The sequence below is a fragment of the Panthera uncia genome (genome assembly GCF_023721935.1).
Source record: "Panthera uncia isolate 11264 chromosome B3 unlocalized genomic scaffold, Puncia_PCG_1.0 HiC_scaffold_1, whole genome shotgun sequence".
NCBI classification, from domain to species: domain Eukaryota; kingdom Metazoa; phylum Chordata; class Mammalia; order Carnivora; family Felidae; genus Panthera; species Panthera uncia.
The window spans coordinates 42541162-42554350 of record NW_026057582.1 but is presented as its reverse complement, the minus strand read 5'-3'; the positions used below and the strand labels follow the sequence as shown (position 1 = coordinate 42554350).

Here is a 13189-nt window from a genome sequence, read left to right as displayed (position 1 = left end):
TCACCTTCAGATGTATTCATCAGTGTGATTTTTGCATCATCACTAAAGTAAATCTTTTGCACATTTAATGTCTTCTATCTTAGACTTGCAGTGGCTTATTGATATGGATGGTTCATTGATATTTGGCTCAATAAGACATAAGGTGAAAACCTATTGTGTTTGAAATTTCTGAAAAACGTGAGAAAATTTAAGGGACTTTATTTATACATTAGTATGTGAAAGGCAATGTGAGTAACTGTAAATCTCTACTTTCTTATCTCCTTTGAAATATTCACTTTAGACAAGGAACAAAGTAATATAAAATTCTTTTAGGTAAAATTATGATTTCTATACTCTTGCCAAGAGAATATTGAAACACTTGAATTAAAGTACGGGGTGGAAAAATGGATTATTCCCTAGTTTCTGTAAGATACATCCATATGGACATTGCTTTATTTTTTAAAAATAAAATTTTGTTACTAATGTAACAAAAACTAGTATAATAAAAGTTAATGTAACAGAAGCAAACATGAATCCTTTAATATTTCCCTCAATTTCATTTGTTACTAAGGTACCACTTTTATAATAGTAAAGCACAACAATGAAAGACAACATGATTGGTAAACAAAATTTACCCCAATACCAAAACATCTTTCCTTTCAATTTTTTTGCAGTGAAAAAAAAAAGATCAACTTCTAAATAGTGGCATATGTAACTTTATAAAAGCTTTATTTAGAAATACTTGGACTTATGTTGAGATAATTAGAAACCATTGTTATTCAGAGAGCATCAAAACCTAAAGATAAAGAATGTCTGAAACACATAGGTGAAAAAACCTTTAGTTTCCCAAAAATCAAAAGGCTTTTTTAGGGACAAGCACACATATGTAAAGTGAGATATGCTTTTAATTTTTAAAATATACAGATATGCTGAAATGGCCATACAGTGGTTTCAGTAGTCCAAAAATAATTCTGTTGGCTTTGTAATACATTATTTAGAGGATTTCAAGTTCCCCATATCTGGCTTCCTTAACTGTGTTTTGATTAGGTTGCGGTTAAAAATTTCTATTCCTCAGGATTGTACAGTTTTGGAAATACAGAAAAACATGTCTATTCAGTACCCACTTAATACATTTGACTTAATAGAATTTGGAGAAGGAGCAAACTACCCTAGTCTTAGTGAAAGTACTTTAGGAAAAACTGGCTGGAAAAATGTACCTAGCAGCACTGCTCATCGGGAAAGAAACCCAGAGATGGAGTAGAAACAGCCTGTAAGTACTGGAACTTAAAACTCACCTAGTGTTGCTAGAACACAAACTATGAGATGGGTTATGTCAAAAAATGAAGCTGCACGTAGGCTGAGACCAGATCACGAAAGGTCTTGCCTGTCGTAATGAGGACATTGTAAAATGTTTTATAATCAAAGAGGAGTCATTACAGGGTTGGAGGCAGAATGCAAGAGCAAGTATGTTTTGGATCCTTCGTTCTGGTGGCAATGGTGAGCCGAGGGCTGGAGGCACACAACATGCAAAGCTGTCGAGTTGATGTGAGCCTAACAGCTGAGATAGGGCAGTAGCAGTATGGACGGAGAGGCGAATGAGTTTTTAAAACGTTGATGAAGTAAAACTGGCAGGAAATGGTATGTTCGACGTGGAGATAGGGACAGGAGCTTTGACAACGACTTTAGGTTTCTTAGCTAACTAAACTAGGTAGATACTGAAAACCACTAAGACAGAATACAGGAGCAGGAATCATTTAGGGAAGAGGATGAGAAATTGACTTTGCACATGTTGATATTCAGGTTCTGTGGGACACCCAGAGCTGGAGTGGCTTTGTTGTGAGGTGTACAGCAGTCAGTTGGAGACACGTCAGTTTGCAACTAAGGGGGAGGCAGTACTAGAGACAGATTTGGTTACTTCAGTTTGCAGTCGGTAGCCGAAGTCAAGACAGCGAGTGGATAAGGCCACCCATGTGGAGTATGTACGCGTGAGAAGAGTTGGCTGAGAATGAGATCTTGGCAACATCGGCTTTGAAGGACATAACGGATGAAGGGGAGCCATTCAGAGAAAACACAGAAGGAACACCAGAGGGAGGCAGAGCCCGGGTCAACTCAGTAGAGTGGGTCTGGGTCTGGGATCAGTACAGCAGAGAGGTCCTGGGGGCCTGTTGTATTTAGCAGTTGGATAACTGGGTGCTATTTCAAGAGAATGCTAAGGTGAGAACAGAGAATAGAGGCTACGGATGTGGACAACAGGAAGCTAATGATCCTGAAAATGATCCTGAAATGTCTTCGTGAAATCACCGTTGACTTCAACTTGCTCTCTAGTCAGTTAGCTCTGTCCATTCGGGTGAAACGAAGCAAGCTCAGATAATGAAATATGCCTTGGACAATATACCGAGATTGCCTGGCTGTGCACAGTCAGTGAGCGAACTGAAGACCGCCAGAGTCTTCAGAAAGTCCTCATGCTTCCCATTGCAGACATCATCCTTTGACTTGTCAGCAGAACCCAGACTCAGCTTGCAGTGTGCCGATGTGGGGCATCACATGTCCTTGTTAGCATGGGATTTCCCATCCCCTGCTTTCAATAATAGAATCGAGTTCTTGTTTAACAGGCTGTTCCACCCTTTACCAGTTCGATGTTCCCTTCCCCAGCTGACTTTCCACTACCTGGAGTGACTTCAGCTTTCAGTTCACTCATTTCCTTGATGCCTCTACACTTGTCTTCCATTTAACCGAGACCTAGAGCCCTTTGCTCATCCTTTTTATTGCCTTCATCAGCCTTCTGCTGCTTTGCTTCCTTCCCTACCCAGTCTAGGCCCCATGGTTCAGTACAGACTCCCTTCCCTCCTGCCCTTCTGTCCTACCCACATAGTAAAGCCGCTAACCCTGGCTCTATCCAGCCTTTCCAGGCCAGCTCAGGTTGCTTCAGACCTTTCCACAGCCACGCTCATGGATCCTGCCACTCCACACCCACCGTCTCTACGGCCTCCCTGAGCATTTATTGCAACTTGCAAATCCTTGTAAGTGTCCCTCCTCGACTTGTGGAGGTGCCCCCCAACAGATGTTTTGAATTGTCTCCTTTTTAATTTTTCTTTTTTGGGGGGTGAGGGGGGATTCTCCTTTATTTATTTATTTTTTTTGATTTAATTTTTTAAATTTACATCCAGGGGCGCCTGGATGGCGCAGTCGGTTAAGCGTCCGACTTCAGCCAGGTCACGATCTCGCGGTCCGTGAGTTCGAGCCCCGCGTCAGGCTCTGGGCTGATGGCTCGGAGCCTGGAGCCTGTTTCCGATTCTGTGTCTCCCTCTCTCTCTGCCCCTCCCCCGTTCATGCTCTGTCTCTCTCTGTCCCAAAAATAAATAAAAAACGTTGAAAAAAAAAATTAAAAAAAATAAATAAATTTACATCCAAATTAGTGAGCATATAGTGCAAGAATGATTTCAGGAGTAGATTCCTTAGTGCCCCTTACCCATTTAGCCCATCCCCCCTCCCACAACCCCTCCAGCAACCCTCTGTTTGTTCTCCATATTTAAGAGTCTCTTATCTTTTGTCCCTCTCTTGTTTTAATATTGTTTTTGTTTCCCTTCCTTATGTTCATCTGTTCTGTATCTTAAAGTACTCATATGAGTGAAGTCATATGATATTTGTCTTTCTCTGACTAATTTCACTTAGCATAATGCCCTCTAGTTCCATCCACGTAGTTGCAAATGGCAAGATTTCATTCTTTTTGATTGCCGAGTAATACTCCATTGTATACATATTCCACATCTTCTTTATCCATTCATCCATCGATGGACATTTGGGCTCTTTCCATACTTTGGCTATTGTTGATAGTGCTGCTATAAACATGGGGGTGCATGTGTCCCTTCGAAACAGCACACCTGTATTTCGTGGATAAATACCTAGTAGTGCAATTGCTGGGTCATAGGGTAGTTCTATTTTTAATTTTTTGAGGAACCTCCATACTGTTTTCCAGAGTGGCTGCACCAGCTTGCATTCCCACCAACAATGCAAAAGAGATCCGCTTTCTCTGCATCCTCGCCAATATCTGTTGTTGCCTGAATTGTCAATGTTAGCCATTCTGACAGGTGTGAGGTGGTATCTCATTGTGGTTTTGATTTGTATTTCTCTGATGATGAGTGATGTGGAGCATTTTTTCATGTGTCGGTTGGCCATCTGGATGCCTTCTTTGGAGAAGTGTCTATTCATGTCTTCTGCCCATTTCTTCACTGGATTATTTGTTTTTTGGGTGTTGAGTTTGATAAGTTCTTTATAGATTTTGGATACTAACCCTGTATCTGATACATCATTTGCAAATATCTTCTTCCATTCTGTCGGTTTGCCTTTTAGTTTTGCTGGTTGTTTCCTTCGCTGTGCAGAAGCTTTTTATTTTGATGAGGTCCCAATAGTTCATTTTTGCTTTTGTTTCCCTTGCCTCTGGAGACGTTTTGAGTAAGAAGTTGCTGCAGCCAAGATCAAAGAGGTTTTTGCCTGCTTTCTCCTTGAGGATTTTGATGGCTTCCTGTCGTACATTTAGGTCTTTCATCCATTTTAAGTTTATTTTTTTGTTTGGTGTAAGAAAGTGATCCAGGTTCATTCTTCTGCATGTCACTATCCAATTTTCCCAGCAATACTTGCTGAAGAGACTGTCTTTATTCCATTGGATATTCTTTCCTGCTTTGTCAAAGATTAGTTGACCATACATTTGTGGGTCCATTTCTGGGTTCTCTATTCTGTTCCATTGATCTGAGTGTCTGTTCTTGTGCCATGTCTCTGTTTTTTTAACCCACTCATTTATACATGTTACATGGTCGAGAAAATGGTGATTGATTCTCAATCTTAGCATAAAGCAGATTTAAAGGCAGTTTGTTGAAATACGTGTGTTTTAATGGATATTCACTGTTTACAAAAGGCTGCTGAAATCAATGAAATTTGTATAAGCTTAGCTTATATACATTGCTAGGAAAACCGCAAATCAAATAGTAAAATGATGAGGCCTCCAAAATGTTTTGTATTCTTCATATCTTATGTATGTATGCATGCATTCTGTTCTTAGACATACTGCTGTCTCTTCTGCTTTTCACAAAGCTATGGCATCTTCAGCATTTATTTTCAGAATTTGCTCACATAGTTTCCCTTGAAAACGTAATGGAAATAACAAAGAGGGAAGGCAGCGTGTTTCAGTCAGGGCTCTTGGATGCAAGCAATGGACTCTGGCTGTGTTTCACAGAAAAGAAATGTATCAAAAGGAAGTTGAGAAGAACTGTACAATAATACAAAGGACAACCTAATTTTTAAATGGGCAATGGGTCTGAATAAACATCTCCAAGGAAGACATACAGATAGCCAATAAGCACTTGAAAAGATGCTCAATATCATTAGCCACAAGCCATATGTGTGTATTGTTTTGTTTTTAACCATTTAAGAGTAAGCTGCATAGATGGTACCCTTTTACCCTTAAATACTTCAAGGGGTGTTTCTTAAAAACAAGCACATTTTCCTACATATCCACAGTGCATTTCTTAAAGTCAGGAAATTATCACTGATACAACACTGTTATCTATAGAGGTGATTCAGATTTTGCCAATTATTCCAATAATATCCTATTTCACAGAAGAAAATTCAAGATCATACTTTTATTCTATTGTTGTATCCCTTTAGTCTTCATATGGACCTATGTTGTTTTTTGTTTTTTGTTTTTTTTTTTTTTTTTTTGCTTTTTGTTTTTGTCTTTCAAGACCTTGACATTTTTGGGGGTATATATTGGCCAGTTATTTTATAGAATGTTCTTCAATTTGAATTTGTCCGTAGCTTCAGGTAATACATTTTGGCAAGATTACCATAGAAATGATGCTCTATTCTTTTGATGGGACTAGATCAGGAAGTATATGATGTTTGTCCCATTTCTGGGCATTAACTTTGATCATGTGGTTAAGATTGTGTCTGCCTGGTTTGCCACTGTAACGTTAGCATTTTTCCTTTTGTAGTTAATCTATTTCTAGACAGACACCTTTCGACTTATGTACATATTTCTGTTACTGCAAAACTTTTACCCACTAATTTTGGTATCCATTATTCTGATGGTGATCACTGCCAAATTCCATCATTTCTTATACAGTTATTAGTTGTTGACTTTCTATGGACTTGCTCTTCTCCTGTTTATTTGTTTATATCACTATAGGTTATTTATTCGTTGGGTTGCAATCTATTACTATAATTATTGATATTTAAATTATCCCTGATTTGGCCCCTTTAAGCTGACTCCTTGTCCTTTTGTCATGTCCCCTTTTGAACACTTCCTTACATTCTGGCACAAGATAGTTCAGATTCATTTTATACTTGAGCTACCACAGACCTGGAATCAGCCAGTTTTCCAAGGAAGCTAATTTGTGTGTGTGTGTTTTTTTTAAGTTTTTTTTTAATGCTTATTCATTTTTTTGACAGAGAGAGACAGAGCGTGAGCGGGGAGGGGCAGAGAGAGGGAGACACAGAATCTGAAGCAGGTTCCAGGCTCTGAGCTGTCAGCACAGAGCCTGATGCGGGGCTTGAACTCACAAACCATGAGATCATGACCTGAGCCAAAATAGGACGCTTAACCAAGTGAGCCACCCAGGCACCCTGAATTTATGTTTTAAGTAGAGGAAGGAATCTTATATCTTATGCTGACTTTCCAAAATAATATTGACAGATGAAACATGGAAATTCCTTTAAAAATGTTACCATTCTTTAAGATTAATTCATTCTCTCATTCACTGAGTTTCCTTTCTGTGCTTGGAGCTAAAGACTTCCAATATAAATGAAGTTTAACTCCGGTTCACATCTCAAAAATAATGTCAGAATAATTATTGTAGGCAGTTAACATGCCATAAATATTCCAAGATGAGCTAGAAACCTGGGAATTGAAGAGAAATTTGAGAAAAGAGTAGAGGTTGAATAAATAGAAGCTGAGACGACATTCAGTTCGTGGGTACAGCATGAGCAGAGGTATGGCACTGGAAATAAGCATGTCTTATTAGGGAATTTTGAGGAGCCTAACTGGTTGGTAGAGATAATAATGCTGGTAATTAGCGGCTAGGTACTATTCGCTGGGAGCGTGGATTCCAACCTGGCTCGTTTCCTACAGGCAACGAAGAGTCCTTAAATTCGGGGGCTAGGTAGTCATAAAGAGCATGTTTTAAGAAGTTTAATGTGATGTTATATTGCAGAATTGATTGGAAAACAGAAGACAACTTAGGAAACTATTAAAATAATTGAGTCTAGGGTAGTATGAGGACAAGTTGAAAGGAATTTGGAATGTAATTTGGAAGGAAGAAATGCTTTAATGTGTTGAATCAGGGTCATTGGAAGAATGGGGAACCCTGAAAGAAATAGGAAACTGGTGACCTTTATAAGGGAAAGAAAAGAAATAAAGTGCAAAGAGGACCTCAAAAACAGGTTCAGTGATATCAAAATTGTATTTTAACTTTTTTTCTAAAATGCTTGATTAAAAGCCACAACTACTTCACAAAATTACTCCACTTTTTACACAAAACAATATAGTTTAAAAGCGATGACTTAGGGCTATATAATATTGTAACTATTAGACATGGTAATGCTTACTGAATCACAACACGTGTTAGAGATATTTGGTAACAGCTCTTTCATCATTTTAGACTTCTAGTGAGATAGGACATTGCTGTGCTAACATATTCCATCACGTTGCCAGTCTCAAATCAGATCTCTGGATTGAGATCCAGCTTCCTGATCTATTTGAGATGTCTGCCTCTCGTTGGCATTGGGGCTGAGAAATTTGTTTCCAAGTGTAGCATTTGGTTCTCTTTGTGTTAATGAAGTTCACATTCCCATCCCTGTCTTTAAAAGAAGATACCCCGTTTTCAACTTCAACTTTGTGTTGAGAAGAAATCACTAGAAACTAAGACCTTAACTTTCAAGATCTTAAAATCACCAAATATTGTGACGAAGATGTCTTTGCCATATGTTGAGGGATACACTCTAGTGTGGTCGTGTGGAAGGTGCCTAGGTCTGTACATGCCACAAGAAGTGGGAAAGGGTGTTCCTGAATAGATCTTCTGCCGTTTCATTAATTTTTACAATTCAGCATAGCTCCGTGTTAACCAGACCATCCTTCTTTGCGGCTATAGCAAGAAAAGTGACTCAGTATCTCTCCAGCTACTACTTGTTATCTCTCCAGCTACTATCACTTCAGGCTTTCTGCACTGGCTCGAATCCTAGAGGTTCCATCTGAGAACTAAACCTCATTCAGTGCATGGGAGACCCAGCCGGCTCGTTCCCTCATTTGTTGATAAGTTAATATATGGACTTGCTAATTAAAACGTGTGGGAAGAAATTATTACATGAAAGTAATGTATTAACCATATAATGTGTTGGAATAGGGCTGGGTGACTGTCATAATTTCTGCCGCTACAGTTTCTAAAAAGGAAAATAAAGTCGGTTCTTTTTGTTGGGAAAGAAGATTTCATGTTATCTGTATTTGCAGGCTTTCTGGCTCCCATGCTGGAGGAATCCTTGCTGCGGGGGTGTTTTCATTCTCTCGTCTAACATGGCACTGGTCCATTGCAGCAGAGGTTTTCAGCTTAAACAATCTGTTTGTGGGGCTGCTTATGGCTCTTACTGTACATTTTGAGGAGGCAGCAACCGCCAAAGAAAGATCAAAGGTAACCTATTTTGATCAAAGTGAAATCACTTTTTGTTTTAATTTTTAGGCAGTTGCTATATTTCCTTTTAACTTTGGTTTGGGCGCTGTGTATCTGATCTGATTACTGTCAAGGTAATCTAGGCATGTCGAGAGAGAAAATATTCTGAGTGCTTTTACGGTGACCTGTGATAGCCTTTATACAACATGGGACTTTTTTTCCTCTCAGAATTCAGAAGCTTTCTGGAGAATGAGAGGATTGGAACCCCCTCCGAGTCCTATGGGAGAGATAGGCTTGGTGGTTAGCCCCACCATCACGTGTGTGTGCATGTGCGCATGTGTGGTCGTAAGAGGCCAAGCTCCAGGCTGACCACCTTAGGTTATATGCCAATATGGTACATTGACTGACTCTCTAATTGCCAAAAAGATCCAATTTGTACTGTTGGGGCGGGGTGCACCTGGGTGGCTTAGTCAGTTAAGCATCCGACTCTTGATTTCGGTTCAGGCCATGATCTCACAGTCATGAGATCAAGCCCCGCATCAGGCTCCATGCTGGGCGAGAAACCTGCTTAAGATTCTCTCTCCCTCAAAAAAACCCCAAAATATTGTACTATTTTTTAACTATAAGAAGAGTATCAACTATAAGAGTATAAACAAAGTAGTTCAGAAGAGGTTACAATAAATTGTAAGGCAAATGCTAATATCAGAATCATTTGAAATGTGAAGGAACCCGGTCTTCTAGGAGCTTACAGTCTACACATTGGAAAGTACCAAACCATCTTAATATAGGCAACTTTTTGTTGCTAAAGAATATATGAACAGAAGAATACCCTGGTTTATCTGGGGTTTCCATAAACAGTTCTGTGATGCTTTAGAGTTTACTTTTTGTTCAAAATAACTTTTTCTGATTATGAAAATTGCACATGTTCAAAAAAAGCAAAAACAGCACCCATGACTTGGTTTCTAAATAAAAAAGTGTTATACTTTATTTTACTTATTATTAAATTTTTTTTGACATTTATTTATTTTTGAGAGAGAGGGAGAGGCGGAGAGAGGGAGACAGAGGATCCGAAGCAGGCTCCAAGCTGTGAGCGCAGCTCCCAAACTCCAAACTCCCAAACTCCCAAACCATGAGATCATGACCTGAGCTGAAATCAGAGTCGGCCACTTAACCAACTGAGTCACCCAGGCGTCCCTATTATACTTTATTTAATAGGAGAAAAAATGAAACGGAAAGAATGACTGAGCTTTAGTTACAGGTTTTACTTCAATGACACAGTATCCTATTATTGTTAGGACTTACCTAGTCATCACACAGAACTTTCGGAAACTTAATTTGAAGGCAGTCATGTAAGGTCAAACTGCAGTGATTGGACGAGAATGGGCAATATTATAAAAAATAATGGTGATAAATATTAGTGTCTGCTGAAGTGTGACTGCTTGTGTCTAAGAGGTTGACTTGAGCCTGACCTATGGTACAAGTGCTTGGTTTTAATATAAAGAATACTTTTTTACCATTGTACTTACTTACGAGTTTTAGATAAATTTTTAACTTAGATTTTTTTTTTTCAGGTAGCTAAAATTGGTGCTTTCTGCTGTGGCCTTAGCTTATGTAATCAGCACACAATAGTACTCTATATTTTGTGCATAATACCATGGATTCTCTTCCGACTTTTAAAAGAGAAGGTAGGTTTTTGAGTGTTTTTAATGAAAATTCATAATATTTTATTAAGGCCCGATATAACATTTATGGCATCAGAAAATGTGTAGCTTTAAATTTTTTTTTAGTTTTCTATAATGTGTAAGTGACCTTGGGCTCTAACAACATTGACTGGAAAAAAAAATAGGATTTACAAAAATGCAGTATTGATTGCAGTGGCATCTCGCCTGTTTCATCATTTTCTTAGTGATTCTGAACAGCACCTTGATAAAAATAGGAGTTACAACACTAGTAACAGATTTCCTTGATTGTTTTATTATATGTTCTAAGACAAAGGATAGTGTATTCATAATAGTTTATTCATTCATCCAGCTGTTTGTCAAGCCCCTGCTCGCCGCCAGATGCTACCCTAGGTGTTAGGGATGCAGCGCCCAACAAAACAAGACACTGTCACTGCTATTGTGACCCAAAGAATAAAATCTCTGGTAAATAACAATCCTGTTTTCTCAGAAGAGATTTCTGTAGAATTCAAGATGATTTATTTCAGCTTTTCCTTTCTCTCAAAGGAAAAATTATTATTAATTTCAATAGCGGTATAAAGCGACATGAGAAAATTACTATACTCTGTAAGGCGTTAGGAGATGTACGTAAGAAGGCAGGGAGCTGAGTTAGGTGTGAGTTTTTGGAAAGACAGAAGCCCTTTATTCTGTCAGTCTTCCTCCCAGAGGTGGAAACAATCTAAATACAAAGCCAACACTGGAGTCATTTTACTTATTGTTTATTGGTTTGTTAATTATTGTTTATTTGTCAGCTACATTTATTTATCATTTCATTGTTTGTTGCTATAGTCAGAATTATATTAGAAAATACATGTTTAATAAAATTATTATACAGAAATAGGGAAATTGTTCCAAAACTTTAGGTAATTGTATTTACTGTACTGGAACATATTTTGTCCTTAGCTTCTGGCAACAAAGCAAAAAGGATAACATGGAGGTTATAAAATTCTTATGCGATCAAAAATAGATAAAAACGGAACATAACAATTGACAGGAGAGATCAACTTTTTCTTGGAACTGGATTCTGTGAAGTCAATCACGTCCATTATGTAAGGAATATTAGCATAGCAGGCAGTGTCTAATAGTGGTATTATAGAATATACAGAAAGTTCTTTATCTGGTCTTTTATTATATAAACCCTTGATTTTTAAAGTTGGAGATATAACATAAAAAATATAATTCAGGGGCGCCTGGGTGGCTCAGTCGGATAAGCGGCCGACTTCGGCTCAGGTCATGATCTCGCGGTCCGTGAGTTCGAGCCCCGCGTCGGGCTCCGTGCTGACAGCTCAGAGCCTGGAGCCTGTTTCAGATTCTGTGTCTCCCTCTCTCTGACCCTCCCCCGTTCATGCTCTGTCTTTCTCTGTCTCAAAAATAAATAAACGTTAAAAAAAATAATAAAAAAATATATATATAATTCAGTGAAGACTTTTCTATAGAGTACAAACCTGAGGAGGTGCAAATATTTTCCTTGCAGATTGACAGATACACAGATGGGGGTGCCCTCACACCCTGCTGTCCGTGATCTTAGCCGGCGTCTTTTTTATTTTTCCAGTCTTCATTTTTTTCCTTTTTCTTTTTCCAGCTTATTGAGATACAATTGACATATAATATTGTGTAAGTTTAAGGTATATAGGATGATGATTTGATATATGAGGTTACCACAATGTGGTTCTTAACACATCCATCACCTCATGTAGTTAAAATTGTGTGTGCGTATGTGTTGAGAACTCTTAAGATCTATTCTCATAGCATCTTTCAAATGTACAGTACAATACTATAATGACCATCCCCCAGACTTACTCATTTTATAACTTTCTCATTTCATAACTATTTGCACACTTTGACCACATTCACTCACTTCCCTCAATCCCTAAACCCCACCTCTAGTGATCACCAATCTACTCTGTGTTTCTGGGAGTTCAGTTTTTTAAGATCCCACGTATAGGTTAGGTCATTCATTATTTGCCTTTCTCAGTCTGACTTATTTCATTTAGCATAATACTGTCAAGTTTTATCCATGTTGTTGCAAATGGCAGAATTTCCTTCTTTTTTGTGGCTAAATAATACTCCATATTATGTATGTGTGTATATATGTTTTATCTTAGGAATTTTATAGTTTCAGGTCTTTCAATCAAGTCTTTAATCCATTTTGAGTTAATTTTGTCTGTGGTGTAAGATAGTGATCCAGTTTTATTCTTTTGCATGTGACTGTCTGGTTTTCCTAACACCATTTTTTGAAAAGACTGGTCTTTTCCCCTTGTGTATTTTTGCCTCTCTGTCATAAATTAATTAACCATGTGTGCCTGGGTTTATTTCTGGGCTCTGTATTCTGTTCCATTGATCTGTGTCTGTTTTTACCCCAGTGCCATACTGTTTTAAATACTGTAGCTTTATAGCATAGTTTGAAAAGCCTGCAGCTTTGTTGTTTTTTTTCAAGATGGCTTTGGCTATTTGGGATCTTTTGTGGTTTCATACAAGTGGATTGTTCTATTTCTGTGAAAAATGACTTTGGAATTTTGTTAGAGATTGCATTGAATCTGTAGACTGCTTTGCATGTTTTAACAGTCCTAACTCTTCCAATCCATGAACATAGAATGTCTTCCCATTTATTTGTGTCTTCTTTAGTGTCTTTAATCAGTGTCTTATTGTTTTCAGTGTATGGGTCTTTCACCTCCTTAGTTAAATTTATTTGTAGGTAGGGGCGCCTGGGTGACTCATTTGGTTGAGTGTCCGACTCTTGATTTCCGCTCAGGTCATGATCCCAGGGTTGTGGGATCGAGCCCACATCAGGCTCCATGCTCAGCATGGAGCCTGCTTAAGATTCTCTTTCTCTCTTCC

General features: G+C 38.4%; 1 protein-coding gene across 5 annotated transcripts in view; it reads left to right on the top strand.

The window, feature by feature from the left end:
- TMEM260 (transmembrane protein 260) overlaps positions 1-13189 on the top strand; it is a 73510-nt gene that overhangs the window by 16799 nt on the left and 43522 nt on the right. For all 5 annotated transcript variants that reach the window (XM_049611545.1, XM_049611544.1, XM_049611543.1 and 2 more), the window contains exons 4-5: positions 8477-8654; positions 10205-10318. In XM_049611545.1, coding sequence (XP_049467502.1) covers positions 8477-8654; positions 10205-10318 — 292 coding nt within the window. The remainder of the gene's footprint in view (positions 1-8476; positions 8655-10204; positions 10319-13189) is intronic.